Source organism: Schistocerca cancellata, chromosome 8 (assembly GCF_023864275.1).
Source record: "Schistocerca cancellata isolate TAMUIC-IGC-003103 chromosome 8, iqSchCanc2.1, whole genome shotgun sequence".
In the NCBI taxonomy this organism is placed as follows: Eukaryota; Metazoa; Arthropoda; class Insecta; order Orthoptera; family Acrididae; genus Schistocerca; species Schistocerca cancellata.
In genome coordinates this window covers 240,445,845-240,468,794 of record NC_064633.1, presented here as the reverse complement: position 1 = coordinate 240,468,794, position 22,950 = coordinate 240,445,845, and the positions used below count along the sequence as shown (strand labels likewise).

Sequence of the window (22,950 nt, the reverse complement as noted above, 5' to 3'; positions counted from 1 at the left end):
GAACAGACGGACGGACAGCAGGCGGCAGCGGCAGGCGGCGGCGAGCACCGGCAGGCGGCGGCGAGCACCGGCAGGCGGCGGCGAGCACCGGCAGGCGGCGACGGCGACGGCAAGGACCGGCAGGCGGCGACCAGGCGGCGGCGAGGACCGGCAGGCGGCGACCAGGCGGCGGCGAGGACCGGCAGGCGGCGACCAGGCGGCGGCGAGGACCGGCAGGCGGCGACCAGGCGGCGGCGAGGACCGGCAGGTGGCGACCAGGCGGCGGCGAGGACCGGCAGGCGGCGACCAGGCGGCGGCGAGGACCGGCAGGCGGCGACCAGGCGGCGGCGAGGACCGGCAGGCGGCGACCAGGCGGCGGCGAGGACCGGCAGGCGGCGACCAGGCGGCGGCGAGGACCGGCAGGCGGCGACCAGGCGGCGGCGAGGACCGGCAGGCGGCGACCAGGCGGCGGCGAGGACCGGCAGGCGGCGACCAGGCGGCGGCGAGGACCGGCAGGCGGCGACCAGGCGGCGGCGAGGACCGGCAGGTGGCGACCAGGCGGCGGCGAGGACCGGCAGGCGGCGACCAGGCGGCGGCGAGGACCGGCAGGCGGCGACCAGGCGGCGGCGAGGACCGGCAGGCGGCGACCAGGCGGCGGCGAGGACCGGCAGGCGGCGACCAGGCGGCGGCGAGGACCGGCAGGCGGCGACCAGGCGGCGGCGAGGACCGGCAGGCGGCGACCAGGCGGCGGCGAGGACCGGCAGGCGGCGACCAGGCGGCGGCGAGGACCGGCAGGCGGCGACCAGGCAGCGGCGAGGACCGGCAGGCGGCGACCAGGCGGCGGCGAGGACCGGCAGGCGGCGACCAAACGGCGGCGAGGACCGGCAGGCGGCGACGGCGACGGCGAGGACCGGCAGGCGGCGACGGCGACGGCGAGGACCGGCAGGCGGCGACCAAACGGCGGCGAGCACTGGCAGGCGGCGACCAAACGGCGGCGAGGACCGGCAGGCGGCGACCAGGCGGCGGCGAGCACCGGCAGGCGGCGACGGCGAGGACCGGCAGGCGGCGACGGCGAGGACCGGCAGGCGGCGACCAGGCGGCGGCGGCAGCGAGCAGCAGTGATGGCGAACAGACGGCAAGGCAAGAAAACGGTGGGGATCTTCCACGTCGAAGGTGCACCCTGAGAGTAGCCCAGGCAGTGAAACTCTTCGATGAAGAAGTGAGGGAATCCAACCCTTGGATGTTGCATGAGCGAGAGGCACACGCTTAAGTACTCTATCGGGGGCGCCGCTATTGGCCGCTGGAACCACGTGTTCCACTGTGGCGCCCTCACACTAAAAGCAGGCCCAGGAGGCGCGCGCCGCCACAGCTTAAGGCGCGATGGAGCACAGACCTCTAGGGCCCTTCGACGTCCATGACGTCTGGCGCCGATTCAAATTCCGCGGCGGGCGGTACCAGAAACAGCACTGTACTCTATCGGCAGATCTTTCACAGGTCGCCGTCTGTTCACCTTTATGGAGAAGAAAAGCCTCCGTTCTCCACGTTTCTGGCGTGGACGCGCAACACCTTGACGCCTAACGCCCTCCTACCACCTTCAGTAGATGTTCCAGATGTAGCACGCAGAGTGCTAACCAGCTTCGCCACTTCCTAGGTGTGCGTTTCCAGGTGCTAGGTCATAATAATTTTCCATCAAATTCTCTCGTCATCATATTTCCCGACTTTGACCTGTTCGTCGCTTGAATGGTTCTCTATTCCTCTCTGCTCCGGTTATATAATATCCATACCGAGTCAAGAGCCTGCAACACCGCCAAACACCAATGAATCTCGCGTTGGACAGTGGTCCTAAAGGTCTGGGTTATCAGTGCAAACTAGAGGCGTTGATTAGAGAAGGTGCATTGACATTCCATAGTCTTTCAGGTAGCAGTGAAAGTCTAGGGAACTGATATGTAAAGAAAAATTGCGGCCTCTATACTCCAAAGGAAAGCGTAGAACTTGAGTGAACATCCTACCATGGACTGTTACTTACCTCTTCCACTGACACTGGATACGTTGCTTTTACATAAAGAGAAATAACAAGTTGGCCATCGAGACAGTGTGTACATTCTTCTAGATAATTTGACCGTGATAAAGTGAGCAGAGATATCCGTCGGGCTCTTATGAAGAACTCAAGTGTGTGAGGGCAGGGTTTGATAATATCAAAGACCCACGTAGCATCGAGCGATAAGAAGAAGCATAAGTGAACTTTTTCCTCAGTTAAGTCTAATTCTGTTTTTTATCGGAGTACGTAATTCCCACTGTAACCAAAGCCTGTAATGGGCGTTAGAGCGATGGCGCTAACCTGTACGAAACTTGTTAGCTTACTTTTAGTAAAAGAGAGTCTCATCCTAAATATCTTGCCCATATGGCGGACACAATGAAATTTGCATAATACTCCCCAAAATCAATAATTAACGGTGCACGCAAGATTCACTATATATACCCTCAAACGTCATCATGGCTGAGGAAAAATTGTCAACGTAGTGCATCGTTCAAGAAAATGCAAGCGTGATGTAATTAAACGGAGAGAAATTGTCAGCCGCCGAAATAACTGCGAGAGCACCAAAAAGAAGTACAGTAGTCCCATTACTGTACCGAATATCTACAAATGGTCAAGTGGATACCTACGGAATGTCCATGAGAGTTTTTGCGGATGAAGTTATTTCATACAGAGAAGCCGCAGCACTTGGTAACTGTAATGACATACAAGAAGGTCATTAAATATCTGAATGTATTATTACAGAGAGATTTTAAAAGTAACAACCACATAAAACAAATCGTGGGCAAAGTAGATGTCAGACAGATTCACTGGAAGATCCACATACAAAGGAGGTATTTTACAAAACCCTCGTTTGACCAATGTAGAGCACTTATAAGTTCGAGACGAGCAAATCGGTCCGCTACAGGTTCACTTAGCAAGTGCCAATAAGTGACTGAGATGCTCATCTGACTCCTGTGTTATATGTTGCAAGAGAGGTGTTGTGCTTCACGGCATGCTTTATTCTGACAGATTAGGAAGCGTACGCTCCGAGGAGAATCAGCCAATGTATTTCTCGCTCCTACGTGTATCAAGTTAAAGGGCAATGAAAGTAAAACAGTAGAGACTGGAGTTCGCATGTGCACTTACCATCAGTCATGGTTCGCGAGAACCATTCACGACTGGGGTAGGAAATCGAGGAAGTGATCGTGGAACACGTGACAGCTTGAACCACACATCATCAGTTGGCCTTGCGGAGTAAAGTAGTAGATGTTTTGTAGCAGGTCGCAGGACAGCAATGGAAAATCAGCACCAGCACTTCATTGCCACAGACAGACATGGCCTCAGTGCTCACTTACAGACTTTATTTTGATCCGTGAATGTCGTGCTGTATACTGTTGGCTAACTTCATATAGCGTTATTTATATTTCGATTGAGAGTTCAAACGGTTGCTTTTGAGATAGGTTTAAGCAGATCAAATACGACCCGCACTACGTGACCAAAAGTATCCTGACACCCCCAAAAACATACGTTTCTCATATTAGGTGCACTGTGCTGCCATCTACCGCCAGGTACTCCATATCAGCGACCTCAGTAGTCATTAAACATTTTGAGAGAGCAGAATGGGGCGCTCCGTGGAACTCACGGACTTCGAATGTGGTCAGGTGATTGGGTGTCACTTGTGTCATACGTCTGTACGCGAGATTTCCACACTCCTAGGTTAACTGTTTCCGATGTAATAGTGAAGTGGAAACGTGAAGGGTCGCGTACAGCACAAAAGCGTACAGGCCGCCCTCGTCTGTTGACTGACAGTGACCACTGACAGTTGAAGAGGGTCGTAATGTGTGATAGGCACACATCTATCCAGACCGTCACATAGGAAGTCCAGACTGCATCAGGATCCACTGCAAGTACTATGACAGTTAGGTGGGAGATGAGAAAACTTGGATTTCGTGGTCGAGCGGCTGCTCATAAGCCACACATCATCTCGGTAAATGTCAAACGACGCCTCGCTTGGTATATGGGGGGGGGGGGGGTAGACAATGAACGATTGAACAGTGGAAAAACGTTGTGTGGAGTGACGAATCACGGTACACAATGTGACGATCCGATTTCAGTTTGTGGGTATGGCGAATGCCCAGTGAACGTCATCTGCCATCGAGTGTTTGTAGTGCCAACAATAAAATTCGGAGGCGGTGGTATTATGGTGTGGTCGTGTTTTTCATGGAAGGGGTTTGCACCCATTGTTGTTTCACATGGCACTATCACAGCACAAGCCTACAGTACTGTTCTAACACCTTCTTGCTTCCGACTATTGAAGAGCAATTCGGGGATGGCGATTGCATCTTTCCAGTCGATGGAGCACCTGCTTATAATGAACGGGTTTGTGGCGGAGTGGTTACATGACAGTAACATCCCTGTAATGGACTGGCCTGCACAGAGTCCCCACTTGAATTCTGTAGAACACCCTTGGGATGTTTTGGAACGCCGTTGAATTCTGTAGAACACCCTTGGGATGTTTTGGAACGCCGACTTCGTACCACGCCTCATTGACCGACATCGATACCACTCCTCAGTGCAGCACTGCGTGAAGAATGGGCTGCCATTCCCCAAGAAACCTTCCAGCACCTGACTGAACGTATGCCTGCGGGAGTGGAAGCTGTCATCAAGGCTAAGGGTGGATCCACACCATATTTTCCAGCATTACCGACGGAGGGCGCCACGAACTTGTAAGTCATTTTCTACCAGGTGTCTGGATAATTTTGATCACATAATGTATAAAAATTTTATTTGAAACGGATAATAATAGCCAACTGTCAAGAGAAATCTCATGTTCCCTTAACTTAAGGTTTTAAATCGACTTCATATTCCAAACTACGAACGTCTTTGTGACAAATAAAAGACATTACCGTTGGAGTTGCACTGTTAGTCCTTCTAAATCGATTACGACTTTCTAGTGAATTTCTAATCTTATTTGATTTCTTCTTTTTCTAATAGGGTAATAGCAAGCGAATTTTTGAGCTATGGTCAAGATGACGTCATATAATGTCCCAAACATTTTCAAATTAGGAGAGCAAAATAAGTACACGATAAAGTATCTCATTGGATCATTCGTTAGTATAAGGCCCAGAGTGATATTAGATTTATTGCAGTACAAGAGAGATTGCACTCCTGCCACCGTTTTTAATGCAGCATTTTCTGCCATTTTATCTGAGGACCACGACTATGTAGCTGTTTTTACGGATGGGTCGAAACAAGGGGATTCTGTTGGTTGCTCAGTTGTTTTTCCATATCGTGTCCTCAAGGTCCGACTGCCTCAGACTTTTACTGTCTTTGATGCAGAATTGTCTGCGATCTTGCGGGCACTGGAGCACATGAGACATTCTTACTCTCCTAAATGTCTTGTCTGTTCCGATTCACTCAGTGCCCTTCACTCATTGCAACGTTTGTATCCGGCAGACAAAATAGTCCAGACCATCCAGGATGCCCTCCTCCGAATACAGCGACTGGGGAAGGTTGAAGCTTTTTGCTGGGTTCCGGGGCATTTCGGCATTGCTGGGAATGAAAGGGCGGATCTCGCAGCCAAGGAGGCGTGTCTCGATCCACAAGTATCTCAGTGTGCTATCCCCTTGCACGCACTCACCTCGCTGTTGAGCTCACGCTTCATGCGACAGTGGGAGGATGAGTGGCTGGAAGTGACTGACAATAAGCTCCGTATAGTCAAGCCCACAACGCGTGTGTGGTGTACTTCCTTTCAGCCCCATCGATGGGACGAAGTTCTCCTCACTCGGCTTCGAATAGGCCACAGCCCTATGACGCATGGCTTCCTTCTCCGGCGAGAGGACCCTCCAATGTGTGGTGCTTGTGGCGTCCAGGTCACTGTGCGCCACGTTTTATTGGATTGCGTTTTATTTTCTGACCAGCGGGTGGCGGCTGACTTGCCAGCGGACCTGCCATCTCTTTTAGGCAACACTCGGACGAATGTGGTTAAAGTTTTAAAGTTCTGTGCCCTGTCAAATGTTTTTACAAAGATTTTAGGGAGAGGATTTTAATTTGCTCACTGTGTGACAAGCTCGCCCATATTTTATGTAAGTGGCCAGCCAATAACAATTTCCTGTGACATTTTTGTTGCTATGTTTCCCCATTCCTTAGGTTTTACTTTCTTATGTAGCATTTTCCTTCTTTTCCTGCTTTCTTTGAGTGTGCGCTTTAGTTTTCTTAGGTCTGTCCACATTTGCTCCTTTTAATGTGTGTCAGGACGCTGATGACCTCGATGTTGAGCGCCTATAAGCCCCAACACACCACCACCACCAGTATAAGTTCTATGCAGTATTCTCTAGTTAATCAACGAAATACGTTTCAAACTCAAATCAGAATCTTATCGTGCTGAGGTAGCTTCGGAACATGCTGTGTGTGACTATGCATTGCTCTGCTTCAGATTTCATTTCTTGGAATAAGCATCTACACATTTTTGTAGTAGTTCCTTGCTTTCCGGTTACTGAAACTTTACGAATAAATGCCAACAACATTCAGTAAGAAATGTGTTGCTAGCAAGTGCATCACTTGTCGTTCATGGCAAAAGACAGGAATGAATTCGTTTTCTTGCCGGAGATAAAACAGAGATTACACTATAGAGTACCAGTTCTTTTATTGTTTTGCAACTATCACCACAGTTTCCCTAAACATATGAGTATTTTTACAAATCGTCGATAGTGTTTGTTCATGCACTATGAAGCAATGCTCATTTTTCACAGGTTTTTGCGTAAGTATGTTTCATACGTATGTTTTAAGGGAATCTTTGGATATTTTTTTTATTTTACGCCTAGAATCCTATATGTTTTTATACTCACCGAAATTCTTTCTTTCATTGTAAACCACATAGAGATGGCGTTTGTTAAACACTTACAATGGGGAAAACAGTCGTCTGGGAAAATTTCTGCTGACACTCGCTGCACAAATTTATTACATATAGTATCTGCGCCTCCAGTGAATTGTCTGAGCTGTATAAAAACATTGGTGTAGCACGAACGCTAGCGCCACTTCTATTAAAGACAATACTCCCACAACTGTGACAGTAAGTCATTGTGCAGCTATCAAATGACACACTCATGCCTCTGATGACGTGCCGATGAAGTCTCCAGATACCGGAGTGGCCGCTTTGGTGCTCTCGATGCCTGCTGCGTAGTGGGGCTGCATTAATTCACGACAATGTATGGAGAAAAATGAATAGCAAAATTTCGTACGAGGTGGAGGACGTATCTGTCCACGACCTACTCGTGCGAACAGAGGTGAAAACAGCGCTGAGAAGGCGGAGTCAGTCTCACGGAAGAGTAAATCGACTGTAAGATTCCAGATATTTTCAGTTGCGAAATGTTGTATATGAACCACCTTTGTTCCTTTTGTATTATTCTGAATGCTTTGGCAGACTAGAGCGTAAAACGTAAGGACCAAAGAAAGTTTCGCATGATGGATCACTGCCAAATAGCACATACATATGAAACTTGGAGCATCAATGGAGGGAACTGCTGTATTGTGCATTAAGTAACTGAAATAAATACGCAGTGGGAGGAACACGAATTTGATTTTTATTCAAGCACAATAATTACCATGAAGTCACCGAGATATGAAGTTCCACTGGACATTTGCAAAAGGCGGGAAATGGCCCTTAATATTATCTATGATCATCACAGAGAGCAGTACATGATATGCAAAGCTCCCCCATTCTGAACACAAGGTTGATACAGAGTTCTATTGTTAGGATGTACCACTGCTCCTCCAGCCCCGAACACATCCCACACGCGCTCGATGGGATTCATGTGAGTGCAACGGACAGACCAGTCCATTCGGCGAACAGCCTCTCGATTCACGAGTTCCCCACCCTGCACTGTTCGATGCGGTCACACATTGTCATAAATAAAAATGAAAGCAAGACCGAATGCACTCCTTAAAAGAAGCACATGGGGAAGGACTAGTTGACCGGCGAGTTTACCGTGTTCGAAGGTTTGGAGGTCAGTGTGCCCACACAACGTTGTGCCTCCCACAACATAAGAACTCGGACCACCAAAACGATCTTATCAAACAGTTTTCCTGGGTGAGTTAAGTGTTCCTACCTCTCGCCATATGAGGATACGTCTAGCAGTCTCGTACATAATAGTTAGTGTGGGAGCTCTTCCAACAAGTGAGAAAGACATTTCTTTGGCAAAATATCGAGAAGCATTGCAAGGTGTTTTCCCGTCACTCCTTTAACTCGACGCGTTATAGATCTTGACGTAAAAATACGATATTTGCGTTCCCTACATTATTTGCAATTATATTTTCATAACTATTATGAGATGTCTAAAAACATTCCACAAAATGTAGAGAAAACATGGCCCATAATGTATATATTATGTAATTGTAAGGTATGTTAGATGTCAAACTAGTGTTCATATCTTTATACACTGAAGAGCCAAATAAACTGGTGTACCTCCCCAATATCGTGTAGGGCCCCAGCGAGCACGCAGATGTCCCACAGCATGTGGCAAGGACTCGACTAATGTCTGAAGTAGTATTGAAGGAAACTGACACCAAGAATCCTCCAGGGCTTTCCATAAATCCGTAATATTACGAGGGAATGGAGATCTCTTCTGAACAGCGCATTGCTAGGCATCCCAAATGTGCTCAATAATGTTCGTGTCTGGGGAGTTTGGCGGCCATCGGAAGTACTTAAACATAGAAGCATGTCCCTGTAGTCACTCTGTAACGATTCTACTCGTGTGGGGTGTCGCAGTGTCCTGTTGGAATCGCCCAAGTCCGTCGGAATGCACAATAGACACGAATTGATGCAGGTGATCAGGCAGGATGCTTACTACGTACGTGTTACCTGTTAGAGTCATATTTAGAGAGTAGTATCTAGACTATAGAGGATCCCTTATCACTCCAACTACACACGCCCCACACTATTAAAGAGCCTCCACGAGTTTGAACAGTCACCTTATGACATGCAGCTTCGATGGGTTCACTACACGTCCGTCCGCTCGATACGAGACTCGTCCAACAAGGCAACATAGCAACATATTTCCAGTCATTAGCAGCACAATGTCGGTATTCACGGTCCCAGGCGAGGCCTAAGGCTTTGTATCGTGCAGTCATCGATGGTGCACCAGTGGACCTACGGCTCCGAATGCCCATATCGATGATATTTTGTTGAACGGTTCGCGCGCTGACGCTTGTTGATGGCCCAGCATTGAAATCTGCACCAAATTGGGGAAGGGTTGCACTTCTGTCACGCTGAACGATTCTCTTCAGTCGTTGTTGTTCCTGTTATTGCAGAATCTTTTTCTGGCTGCGGCGATGTAAGAGATTTGATGTTCTACCGGATTCCTGATATTAACGCTAAACTCGTGAAATGGTCGTACAGGAAAATCCCCACTTCATCGCTACCTTGGAGATGCCGTGCCTCATCGTGCGCTGACTATAACACCACATTCAAACTTACTTAAATCTTAATAACCTGACATAATAGCATCAGTAACCGATCTAACATGTGCGCCAGACACTTGTTTCCTTATATCGGCGTTGCCGAACGCAGCACGGTATTCTATCTGTTTACATATCTCTGTGTTTGAATAAGCATGGCCATACCAGACTCTATGGCACTTTAGTGTAGTAAAGTATACGTTAGCTTTGCCGAAAATATTAATACCCAATGTAATCAATTTATGCTTACCTGTTTCTGAAGGTAGCCTTCCATTACTTCAGTAGGGGAAGTACACCGAATTTTACTGGAGGAGAGCCGCTGGAGGAAGCTACTGACGAGCGAATGTGTTGGGTAACGGGCAGCTTGGAACATTGTCAGACGGCGCGTACTGATCTGTTCAGTTGCAGTAATGAGTTGTTTCTCTTATACAGGGTGGTCCATTGATCGTGACATGGCCAAATATCTCACGAAATAAGCGTCAAACGAGAAAACTACAAAGAACGAAACTTGTCTAGCTTGAAGGGGGAAACCAGATGGCGCTATGGTTGGCCCGCTAGATGGTGCTGCCATAGCTCAAACGGGTATCAACTGCGTTTTTTAAAATAGGATCCCCTTTTTTATTACATATTCGTGTAGTACGTAAAGAAATAAGAATGTTTTAGTTGGACCACTTTTTCCGCTTTGTGATAAATGGCGCTGTAATAGTCACAAACGTATGGACCACAGTTTTAGACGAACAGTTCGTAACAGGTAGGTTTTTTTAAATTAAAATACAGTACTTAGGTACGTTTGAACATTTTATTTCAGTTGTTCCAATGTGATACGTGTATCTTTGTGAACTTATCATTTCCCAAAATGCATGCTGTTACAGCGTGATTACCTGTAAATACCACATTAATGCAATAAATGCTCAAAATGATGTCCGTCAACCTCAATGCATTTGGCAATACGTGTAACGACATTCCTCTCAACAGCGAGTAGTTCGCCTTCCGTAATGTTCGCACATGCATTGACAATGCGCTGACGCATGTTGCCAGGCGTTGTCTGTGTATCACGATAGCAAATATCCTTCAACTTTCTCCACAGAAAGAAATGCGGGAACGTTAGATCCGGTGAACGTGCGGGCCATGGTATGGTGCTTCGACGACCAATCCACCTGTCATGAAATATGCTATTCAGTACCGCTTCAACCACACGCGAGCTATGTGCCGGACATCCATGATGTTGGAAATACATCGCCATTCTGTCATGCAGTGAAACATCTTGTAGTAACATCGGTAGAACATTACGTAGGAAACCAGCATACATTCCACCAATTAGATTGCCATCGATAAAATGGAGGACAATTATCCTTCCTCCCATAATGCCGCACCGTAAATTTACCCGGCAAGGTCGCTGATGTTCCACTTGTCGCAGCCATCGTGGATTTTCCGTTGCCCAATAATGCATATTATGCCGGTTTACGTTACCGCTGTTGGTGAATGACGCTTCGTCGCTAAATAGAACGCGTGCAAAAAATCTGTCATCGTCCCGTAGTTTCTCCTGTGCCCAGTGGCAGAACGGTACATGACGTTCAAAGTCGTCGCCATGCAATTCCTGGTGCATAGAAATATGGTACGGGTGCAATCGATGTTGATGTAGCATTCTCAACACCGACGTTTTTGAGGTTCCCGATTCTCGCGCAATTTGTCTCCTACTGATGTGCGGATTAGACGCGACAGCAGCTAAAACACCTACTTGGGCATCATCATTTGTTGCAGGTCGTGGGTGACGTTTCACATGTGGGTGAACACTTCCTGATTCCTTAAAGAACGTAACTATCCGGCGAACGGTGCGGACACTTGGATGATGTCGTCCACGATACCGGGCAGCATACATTGCACACGCCCGTTGGGCATTTTGATCACAATAGCCATACATCAACACGATATAGAGCTCTTTCGCAATTGGTAAACGGTAATTTTAACACGGGTAATGTATCACGAAGCAAATACCGTCCGCATTGGCGGAATGTTACGTGATACGACGTACTTATATGTTTGTGAGTATTACAGCACCATCTATCAAAAAGCGAAAAAAGTGATCCATGTAAAACATTCATATTTGTTTACGAACTACACGAATATGTAATAAAAATGGGGGCTCCTATTATAAAAAACGCAGTTGATATCCGTTTGACCTATGGCAGCACCATGTAGCGGACCAACCAAGCGCCATCTAGTTTTCCCCTTCAAGCTAGACGAGTTTCGTTCTTTGTGGTTTTTTCGTTTGCTGCTTATTTCGTGAGATATTTGGCCCGGTCACTATCAATGGACCATCGTGTATCGCCGCAGATGTAACATTTCTGAGGCAGTGTAAGGTTAAAGTTGCTAGGTCCACAATTTCTAAAAAGTGCTGCAATCATGTTGGTTACAGAACAGCAAGATGATTAGCTGGAGCTTAACTTCTTGTAAGAGAAATGAAACACTCCAGCGTCTTGGCCGATTATTGCTCACACGTCTGTCCATTATTTGGAAGGGAAGAACGTTTTATTTCTTTAGAACTGTAGCACTGAGTTAAGTTAAAGTTGGTAATCTTGGTAACTATTTGGAACAATATAGAAGTCTTACAAAAACTATGCTAGGGTCAATCGACTATTTATTTCCTTAACATTTTCATCGTTTCGTAAGTTACTTTGTTGCTTGCAAAGTATTTTATATTCGTTTTCAGTTCTTTTGTCGGACATGCATTATCAAAAATGGTTCAAATGGCTCTGAGCCCTATGGGACTTAACATCTGAGGTCATCAGTCCCCTAGAACTTAGAACTACTGAAACCTAACTAACCTAAGGACATCACAAACATCCATGCCCGAGGCAGGATTCGAACCTGCGACCGTAGCAGTCGCGCGGTTCCGGACTGCAGCGCCTAGAACCGCGTGGCCACCGTGGCCGGCACATGCAGTATCAACGAGAAATACTTGCACCAGGCAGTTGTTCCGTACGACATCTTCGTAACTAGGTGAATTTCTGTTCCAAACTGCTATTCGATTATTCCGGTAAAGTAAATGTAAGCCCCCCCCCCTCCCCCCTTGCGTGGCTCAGCCGGTGTGCACCACTGGGTCCGCTGGATACCCCATGTCTGCCATCAGCGTCTGACAGCAACGGGGAATTCCGCTGCCAACTTTGACACCTGTGGAGTGGTATCGATACGTGAAACAAAAGGTTCATTCTTCCTACTCATTTGCATTAAGTTATATTTTTCTAGATTTGGAGCTGGCTGCAGTTCATCAAAGCAACTAGAGATTTTGTGTAAGTCATCTTGTATCCTCCTACAGTCACTCAACACCGACACCTTCTCGTCGCCTTTTGTGCTGGTACTACCTCCTCCAAAGAGGAAGGAGAAAGAGAGGAAGGGGGAGAAATGCTTGAATGGCTAAAGATCGAGCCAACAAGACTGAAACCTTACAGGAATGTGTGCCTGAGGATTAGGGTAAATTTGTCGATACTTGCAACGCATTGACGATACTGCGGAAGTGTCGTTGGTGAGCGAATAAAACAGTGCAACCTGCAAGCTTGGCTAACATCATCATTTATGTTCAAGCATGTATTTCCCGCAGTGTTTCCATATTGAAGCTCAACCTTTTCGAGTTTATATTACATAATATTAATTGGTAAAATTTTGAAAAAGAAATGTCCCTATTCTCCCTATCCACTTGTTATAGCCGTAAAAAGGCGAAATGGTTCTAAATTATTCAATGTATTTCTACTTTTGCGAAAAACTAAAGGAAACACTTGGAGAATAAAATGCGTGTGGGGATTCTCAATAGGTCGTTCATTTTCTGACTGGTTTCATCTAATCTTCCAATTTTTCTGTTTTATGCTCGAAGGGAGGCTACCTTCCTACTCATTTGCATTAAGTTATACTTTTTTAGATATGGAGCTAGCTGCAGTTCATCAAAGAAACTAGAAATTTTGTGTAGGTCATCTTGTATCCTCCTACAGCCACTCAACGCCGACAGCTTCTCGTCGCCTTTTGTGATGGTTTGGCAGCTGCTTACTGCTGAATACTTATGCCATGAAGCCATCAGTGCCGCTTGCATTTGCTTTTGATACTCTTTTTGTACCAGAAAAAAAGACATTGGTCGAAGTGCAGACTTTCTTTTTAGAAATTTATTAACATAGGAAGTGCGTGGAGACATCTACATACAGTAGTTGCATACGATACATTTATTGCCTCATGTAATTGTAGTGAATTTGTCAAGTGATCCATTTAATCACTTCATTCACATAATGATGTGCAGTTCTCCTGCGGGGAGCGCAGAAGCTCGTACTAGTTGTACTGGTCTGGCAGCTGCTTACTACTGAAGAGTTCCGCCATGAAGCCGGCCGATTCCTTGGGCGTCCTGGTCCTGTTTGGACTATTGAAATCCACCTCGTACAGACCAAACTTAACCCTGTGTACAGAAATATGAGCATGTCAATTCAGACAAATGTCGTGGTGCAGTGATACATACATGAAAAAGGGACCATCACTAACGTCGGACGAGACAGTGAGTACATTAACAGAGAGAAGCAAGTATCATAATTGACTGTGTTGTACTGAATGACTTACAGTAACTACGAACATTATTCCACTCAGTGCCACTCTCAGATCTGCGTTTCCGTATTTTACATATTAAAAGGTTAATGGCTAATAACCAGTGTTTTCAGTTAATTTCAGTGACATGTTGGGTTTCAGATTTCTTATTGTCCTTTAGCAGGCAGCTTATTAAAGTATTTTGTACCAACATATACAGGGTGGTCCATTGATAGCGACCAGACCAAATATCTCACGAAAGAAGCATCAAACGAAAATACTACAAAGAACGAAACTAGTCTAACTTGAAGGGGGAAACCAAATGGCGCTATGGTTGGCCCGCTAGATGGCGCTACCATAGGTCAAACGGATATCAACTGCATTTTTTTTTTAAAATGGGAACCCTAATTTTTTATTACATATTCGTGTATTACGTAAAGAAATATGAATGTTTCAGGTGGACCACTTTTTTAGCTTTGTGACAGATGGCGCTGTAAGAGTCACAAACATATGGCTCACAATTTTAGACGTAGTAGTTTTTTCGTATGACGCTTATTTCGTGAGATATTTGGCCCAGTCACGTTCAATGGACCACCCTGTATAGTTCATCACTGAATCTCATACTATCGTGAACATATGCAGGTTTATTTATAATGATCGAGACTCTTTCTAATGACCACAAAATGTTTATATTGAGAAAATAAAATACAGGGTTATTACAAATGATTGAAGCGACTTCATAAATTCACTGTAGCTCCATTCATTGACATATGGTCACGACACACTACAGATACGTAGAAAAACTCATAAAGTTTTGTTCGGCTGAAGTCGCACTTCAGGTTTCTGCCGCCAGAGCGCTCGAGAGCGCAGTGAGACAAAATGGCGACAGGAGCCGAGAAAGCGCATGTCGTGCTTGAAATGCTCTCACATCAATCAGTCATAACAGTGCAACGACACTTCAGGACGATGTTCAACAAAGATCCACCAACTGCTAACTCCATTCGGCGATGGTATGCGCAGTTTAAAGCTTCTGGATGCCTCTGTAAGGGGAAATCAACGGGTCGGCCTGCAGTGAGCGAAGAAACGGTTGAACGCGTGCGGGCAAGTTTCACGCGTAGCCCACGGAAGTCGACGAATAAAGCAAGTAGGCAGCTAAACGTACCACAGCCGACGGTTTGGAAAATCTTACGGAAAAGGCTAAAGCAGAAGCCTTACCGTTTACAATTGCTACAAGCCCTGACACCCGATGACAAAGTCAAACGCTTTGAATTTTCGGCGCGGTTGCAACAGCTCATGGAAGAGGATGCGTTCAGTGCGAAACTTGTTTTCAGTGATGAAGCAACATTTTTTCTTAATGGTGAAGTGAACAGACACAATGTGCGAATCTGGGCGGTAGAGAATCCTCACGCATTCGTGCAGCAAATTCGCAATTCACCAAAAGTTAACGTGTTTTGTGCAATCTCACGGTTTAAAGTTTACGGCCGCTTTTTCTTCTGCGATATAAACGCTACAGGACACGTGTATCTGGACATGCTGGAAAATTGGCTCATGCCACAACTGGAGACCGACAGCGCCTACTTGAACAGGATGGTGCTCCACCGCACTTCCATCATGATGTTCGGCATTTCTTAAACAGGAGATCGGAAAACCGATGGATCGGTCGTGGTGGAGATCATGATCAGCAATTCATGTCATGGCCTCCACGCTCTCCCGACTTAACCCCATGCGATTTCTTTCTGTGGGGTTATGTGAAAGATTCAGTGTTTAAACCTCCTCTACCAAGAAACGTGCCAGAACTGCGAGCTCGCATCAACGATGCTTTCGAACTCATTGATGGGGACATGCTGCGCCGAGTGTGGGAGGAACTTGATTATCGGCTTGATGTCTGCCGAATCACTAAAGGGGCACATATCGAACATTTGTGAATGCCTAAAAAAACTTTTTGAGTTTTTGTATGTGTGTGCAAAGCATTGTGAAAATATCTCAAATAATAAAGTTATTGTAGAGCTGTGAAATCGCTTAAATCATTTGTAATAACCTTGTATATGATAAGATGGGTCACATTAAGGAGGTGTGGAAACAGTAACCTTAAATTTAAAGGCCATGCCCAATATTTTACTGCACTATCGGTGTTTAATATCACAAAACACCTTATGATAACGGCATATCTGAGTACAGTATAGCTTAAATAATTTATTTATTCAATCCCTAAAACAATCCATAGTGGTATAGAGCCTTCAACCATATCATCAAAGATTCTGCCTTCTTGATATGTGGCATTGTGTACCATTAATATCACTGGTACATTATTGTAGTACTGTTACTCGTTTGACATCTATTACAAAGTGTCTGTGCTATTGGTTTCATGTATACTGGTGGAGTTCTGAGTATAGTGGAAGTCAGTATATACAATTCACGTGTCTTACATTAAATTGATTAGTTAGTTGATAAGTGTTATTTCTTCCATAGCTAAGAAAAAGAGAAGTTTTATACACTCCTGGAAATTGAAATAAGAACACCGTGAATTCATCATCCCAGGAAGGGGAAACTTTATTGACACATTCCTGGGGTCAGATACATCACATGATCACACTGACAGAACCACAGGCACATAGACACAGGCAACAGAGCATGCACAATGTCGGCACTAGTACAGTGTATATCCACCTTTCGCAGCAATGCAGGCTGCTATTCTCCCATGGAGACAATCGTAGAGATGCTGGATGTAGTCCTGTGGAACGGCTTGCCATGCCATTTCCACCTGGCGCCTCAGTTGGACCAGCGTTCGTGCTGGACGTGCAGACCGCGTGAGACGACGCTTCATCCAGTCCCAAACATGCTCAATGGGGGACAGATCCGGAGATCTTGCTGGCCAGGGTAGTTGACTTACACCTTCTAGAGCACGTTGGGTGGCACGGGATACATGCGGACGTGCATTGTTCTGTTGGAACAGCAAGTTCCCTTGCCGGTCTAGGAATGGTAGAACGATGGGTTCGATGACGGTTTGGATGTACCGTGCACTATTCAGTGTCCCCTCGACGATCACCAGTGGTGTACGGCCAGTGTAGGAGATCGCTCCCCACACCATGATGCCGGGTGTTGGCCCTGTGTGCCTCGGTCGTATGCAGTCCTGATTGTGGCGCTCACCTGCAAGGCGCCAAACACGCATACGACCATCATTGGCACCAAGGCAGAAGCGACTCTCATCGCTGAAGACGACACGTCTCCATTCGTCCCTCCATTCACGCCTGTCACGACACCACTGGAGGCGGGCTGCACGATGTTGTGGCGTGAGCGGAAGACGGCCTAACGGTGTGCGGGACCGTAGCCCAGCTTCATGGAGACGGTTGCGAATGGTCCTCGCCGATACCCCAGGAGCAACAGTGTCCCTAATTTGCTGGGAAGTGGCGGTGCGGTCCCCTACGGCACTGCGTAGGATGCTACGGTCTTGGCGTGCATCCGTGCGTCGCTGCGGTCCGGTCCCAGGTCGACGGGCGCGTGCACCTTCCGCCGACCACTGGCGACAACATCGATGTACTGTGGAGACCTCACGCCCCACGTGTTGAGCAATTCGGCGGTACGTCCACCCGGCCTCCCGCATGCCCACTATACGCCCTCGCTCAAAGTCCGTCAACTGCACATACGGTTCACGTCCACGCTGTCGCGGCATGCTACCAGTGTTAAAGACTGCGATGGAGCTCCGTATGCCACGGCAAACTGGCTGACACTGACGGCGGCGGTGCACAAATGCTGCGCAGCTAGCGCCATTCGACGGCCAACACCGCGGTTCCTGGTGTGTCCGCTGTGCCGTGCGTGTGATCATTGCTTGTACAGCCCTCTCGCAGTGTCCGGAGTAAGTATGGTGGGTCTGACACACCGGTGTCAATGTGTTCTTTTTTCCATTTCCAGGAGTGTATGTTGTATATGCTGTGATAGTAGAATGGCTGTTGGGAACCTGAAACGCTTTATTTACTTTTATGACATCACTTTCACAGGAGGTCAGCGACCTAGGCGTGAAAACGCAAGCCAGGTTATCTTATGAATGATGTCATAATCATGACGTCAAAAGCCACATAACCTCTAAATGATGTCACATTTTCGCGAAATTAAAAAAAAATGCAAGGTGGCGTTGATAGGTAAATTAATGAAATCAAAATGAATAAAATAGCGTAATTGTGCTTTGTAACACCTCACGCCCCTCTGACGTTACAGTTAAGATAATCATCATTCTCCTTGTGCACACACAGCATTAGTATATAAATATAAGCTTCACCTGTAATGTGTAAGGTGCCATCATCCAACAAATTCAGATCTCTCTCTCTCTGTCTCTCTCCGCCGATCTGGGTAGCCGAGGGGTGTGAGGCCCCTTGTCAAGGTTCACGTTGCTCCCCCCAGCGGAGGTTCGAGTCCTCGCTCGGGCATGGGTGTGTGTGCGTGTGTTGTCCTTAGCGAAAGTTAGTTTAAGTCAGTTTAATTAGTGTGTAAGCCTAGGGACCGATGACCTCAGCAGTCTGGTCCATAGGACCATACCACAAAGATCCTAATTTCTGTCTCTCTCCCTCTCCCTCCCTGTCTCTCTCTTTCTCCCCCTATCCCTGTCCCTCTCTCTCTCTCTCTCTCTCTCTCTCTCTCTCTCTCTCTCTCACACAAACACACACACACACACACACCTGAGAAAACTTTATGCACACATCTCCAGACAAGAATACTCCTGCTGGCTGCTAGAATAAGAGATCGGGCGTACGCCATATCAGTGTTAAACAACTGGCATCCTTTGAAGTCAACAATGAACTGTTTGTTTTCATGGCAAAGCTTCAGACAACACATGATAAGAAGTGCCTCTTGTTAGAGATTTCCACCCTGCAATGAGATGCCTGTATACACATGTACTCTGTTATAAGGTAATCCAGAATTTGTAAGTTCTATCCAAACTCATCCATTTTAGGAAACCGTATGTCGTTTTCTGTATGTCCTTGCTGAAGAAACTTCCTGTTAGGGATTGTGGTCTGTAATCTTCCAGCACATACATTATGGGATAGTCGAGTGAGATGGCACAGCCGCGCGGGATTATCCGAGCGGTCTTAGGCGCTGCAGTCATGGACTGTGCGCCTGGTCCCGGCATAGGTTCGAGTCCTCCCTCGGGCATGGGTGTGTGTGTTCGTCCTTAGGATAATTTAGGTTAAGTAGCGCGTAAGCTTAGGGACTGATGACCTTAGCAGTTAAGTCCCACAAGATTTCACACACATTTGAACATTTTTGAGACGGCACAGTGGTTAGCTCACTGGATCCGCATTCGGCAGGACTACGGTTGAAACCCGCGTCTGGCCGTTCAGATTTAGGTTTTCTGTGATTTCCCTAAACAGCTCCAGCAAATGTCAGAATAGTTCCTTTCAAAGAGCACGGCCAATTTCCTTACCCTTTCTTGATATAATCCGAGCTTGTGCTCCGTCCCTAATGACCTCGATGTTGACGGGACGTTAAAAGCAATTCGTCTTCTGCCATTATGGGATGGATACTTGAATAGCTCGATTTCTGAATATGACATCAAGGCGGTGTGGTATGAAGCCTTTCCCGGAAATTATATTATATTTGCTAATTGCGACAAAGCTGGTGACATATCATTCAGCTTTTTGTGGATCTATCATCTTAATATTGCTATACACACCAGACAAAAGAATCTATTATATATCATATTTCACATCATAAGTCCCACATTAACTGATGGATGTTTTTGTGATTATACAAATTTACTAGCTCTTGCACCATATCAAACCAACTGACAAATGCCCTGAGCAGTTTAATGTTTAAACATTTTACCCTTATGAATTCTACTGAACTGCTCCTCGACTGTAGCTTTCAAGCTGAAAGCAATGAGTGCCAAGAGATTAATCTTACGTTTTGAATTAGCTCCTTGAAATGAGTATTGTAAAATTCCTTACCTAAGACTATTTGTAAATGTTTCAGGTTCCTATTACATCTCCCGCACGTCTTTCTAAGCTCATCTGCAGCCTGTCCTTAGAACAGCGATTCATGCATGTTTGCTATACATTACTATTAATAGGTTTTCATAGCCTGAATTTTATCTGGAAAATAGGACTAAATCTAACATATCAGCTTGATGATAATCAAGATTTGCTTTTCTGATAGCCACTTTCCTCAGATAGACTTCCTGTTCTGGGCAATGCAGTTCTTCAGCTATTTCAGTCTGCATGCTGATTACAGAGAAGTCAGCAAGAACAACATGTTCACATTGCGCCAAAGTATCAACAACCAAATATTTCTTTATGTAACATGTTGCAAAGGAAGAGAGAAAAAAAACAGACTAAAATTTCTAGACATTAATTTTGTTACGAGAAAAATAACAGTTCCTTCATTACTCAACAACACGGTTTGTTCCAGTCATTGGTGTCAAGAAACATTACATTTATTCCATTACGCAACACGAATGTCCGTTCCACTGATTGCCATCGAATGGGGAATCACACACGTGACAATCGTGCCACCTTCGATCTAAAAATGTTTTTTTAACTTATCAATAACTCGTTCATATTCATCAACACGTATTTTGATTTGGATGCCTCATTATCATGCACGTCATGTTCTGGCAACATGTCATTAACTCCACTTTCTCCAAACCCTTCACAGAAACAGGAGGCTTCAGCGGTATAAGTCAGCATAAATCATTCAGCGTCCTTTGCAGTGACATGCTGAGCCATTAACGTAACGTTGGTGATTTTACATTAACCATTTTGCTGATTAATAGCAAGCTTCCGGTTGTTTAGACGAGCTATAGTTTTTTTTTTTCTTCTAATAATTTCCGAGTATGCAGCCGGATCCCGTCGACATTCTGCCACGATATTTCGGCCCAGAGACGTCCGGCCATCATCAGGTGAGTACACAACTACTGAAGAGCCCAGGTGCAGTCGCGGTATTTATGCCGAATCTCGCGCATGTGAAATGTACTGGCATCCTACAGCGCATGCGTCAGGTGTTGACATGCGCAGCATAGCCGAGTTGTACGTGCTGCCCTCGGTGGTGGAAATAAAGGTTCATCTAGTCATTGAGTATCGAATGACACTGTCGATTCCGCTGTGATTGTATAATTTTAATAACAGGATTCCAATTTTTATCCAGCTGAAAGCCGTTGTCACGATTTATAAGATTACTGGCAAGACGTATTTCCACTGATTCCTTGATTACGGAATCCCAAAAACCGGAAACCGGGGATAAAATTTTGTTACATTGTATTCCATTGAATGTCCCAAGGAAATACAGTGCTCTGCTACTGCCGATTGTGACGGTTGCCGCAGACGGGTGTATCTTTCATGTTCTATACATCGTTCATGGACAGTTCTTGTCGTCTGGCCAATATATGCAGCGCCACATTCACAGGGAATTTTGTAGACGCCTGCCTTCTTCAGTTGTAAATCGTCTTTAACGGATCCAACCAGGGCCCGGTTCTTTGCTGGTGGACGAAAGATAACCTTGATTTTATTTTTCTTCAGTAATCGGCCTATTTTCGACGACACATTCCCGGCGTATGGAAGGAACGCAGTTGATTTAAAGTCATCATCTGCGTCCTCAGTGCGTTGCTTCTTGTTATGATAGTTGCGCATGGCCTTCCATATTTGGCGAGAAGTGTAGCCATTCTCTTTGAAAACCTTCTCCAAGTATTCTAATTCTGCGTGGAGGTTTTCATCATCCGATATTATATGCGCTCGATGTATTAAGGTACTGAGAACACCGGCTGTTTGTGCTGGGTGATGGCAGCTTGACGCCTGGAGATACAGATCTGTGTGAGTCGCTTTCCTGTACACAGAATGTCCTAATGACCCATCATTTTTACGGCGTACTAGCACGTCTAGAAATGGTAAAGTGCCCTCTTTTTCAATCTCCATCGTAAATTTGATGTTCTCATGTAATGAGTTTAAGTGATGAAGGAATTTCTCCAGTTCCTGTCTGCCATGAGGCCATACAGCAAAAGTATCATCTACGTACCGCCAGAAGACCGTAGGCTTTAAAACAGCAGACTCAAGTGCTTTCTCCTCAAAGTCCTCCATAAAGAGATTAGCTACCACAGGCGACAAAGGGCTTCCCATGGCGACGCCGTCTGTTTGTTCAAAGAATTCGTCATTGAATAAAAAGTACGTTGAGGAGAGTATATGTTCAAACAAGGCCGTCATTTCCGCACTGAATAAGTTACCAATAAGATGTAATGATTCCATTAAAGGCACTTTGGTAAAAAGTGAGACCACATCAAAGCTGACTAATAAATCCGAGCTGCTAAGCTTAACTTCCTTCAAGCGACTGACAAAATCCTCGGAATTACGTATATGGTGGCAACACTTACCCACATACGGCTTTAGTAACGAGGCCAGATATTTTGCTGTAGAATAGGTCGCAGCACCAATATTACTCACTATTAATCGTAGTGGGGCACCATCCTTGTGTATCTTCGGAAGACCGTAGAGTCTTGGTGGTACTGCATTGTGTGGTCTCAATCTCTTGATAACTTCTTCAGGTAGAGAACAGTCGTTCAAAAGGGTAGTAGTTTTCCTTGATATTCGGCTTGTTGGGTCCTTTTCAATTCTACGGTACGTAGAATCATTTATCTGACAATATATCTTCTCGTTGTAGGCTTCTCTTGTCAGAAGAACTGTGGCGTTACCCTTATCCGCAGGCAGTACGACTGTGCTAGTATAGTTAGGCTATCTGTGCTATAGTTTCTTTTTTCTGCACAATATTTCGCCGGCCGACCTAACCGTGCTGCAAGGTTTGCTGCTACGTATACTCGCTACCTAGACTCCAACCGGATTGTGAAATATTGTTGGCTTCACGCCACCATTTACAGCTGAGTTCGTTTCCCGATGTCCACTACACTCTTTGTTGCTCTCTCTCTTTTCTGTAATAGTGTGTGCACTTCTATTCAATGAAATGCAATT

At 46.1% G+C, this 22,950-nt stretch overlaps 2 protein-coding genes across 2 annotated transcripts in view; one reads left to right on the top strand and one right to left on the bottom strand.

Moving 5' to 3' along the window:
* LOC126095487 (translation initiation factor IF-2-like) overlaps window positions 1-12,869 on the top strand; it is a 41,298-nt gene extending 28,429 nt beyond the window's left edge. Inside the window, exons 2-3 of the mRNA XM_049910277.1 lie at window positions 217-692; window positions 12,768-12,869. Coding sequence (XP_049766234.1) covers window positions 217-692; window positions 12,768-12,869 — 578 coding nt within the window. The remainder of the gene's footprint in view (window positions 1-216; window positions 693-12,767) is intronic.
* A 717-nt stretch (window positions 12,870-13,586) lies between these two features.
* LOC126094867 (myrosinase 1-like) overlaps window positions 13,587-22,950 on the bottom strand; it is a 41,999-nt gene continuing 32,635 nt past the window's right edge. Inside the window, exon 11 of the mRNA XM_049909499.1 lies at window positions 13,587-13,886. Coding sequence (XP_049765456.1) covers window positions 13,763-13,886 — 124 coding nt within the window. The 3' untranslated portion in view covers window positions 13,587-13,762. The remainder of the gene's footprint in view (window positions 13,887-22,950) is intronic.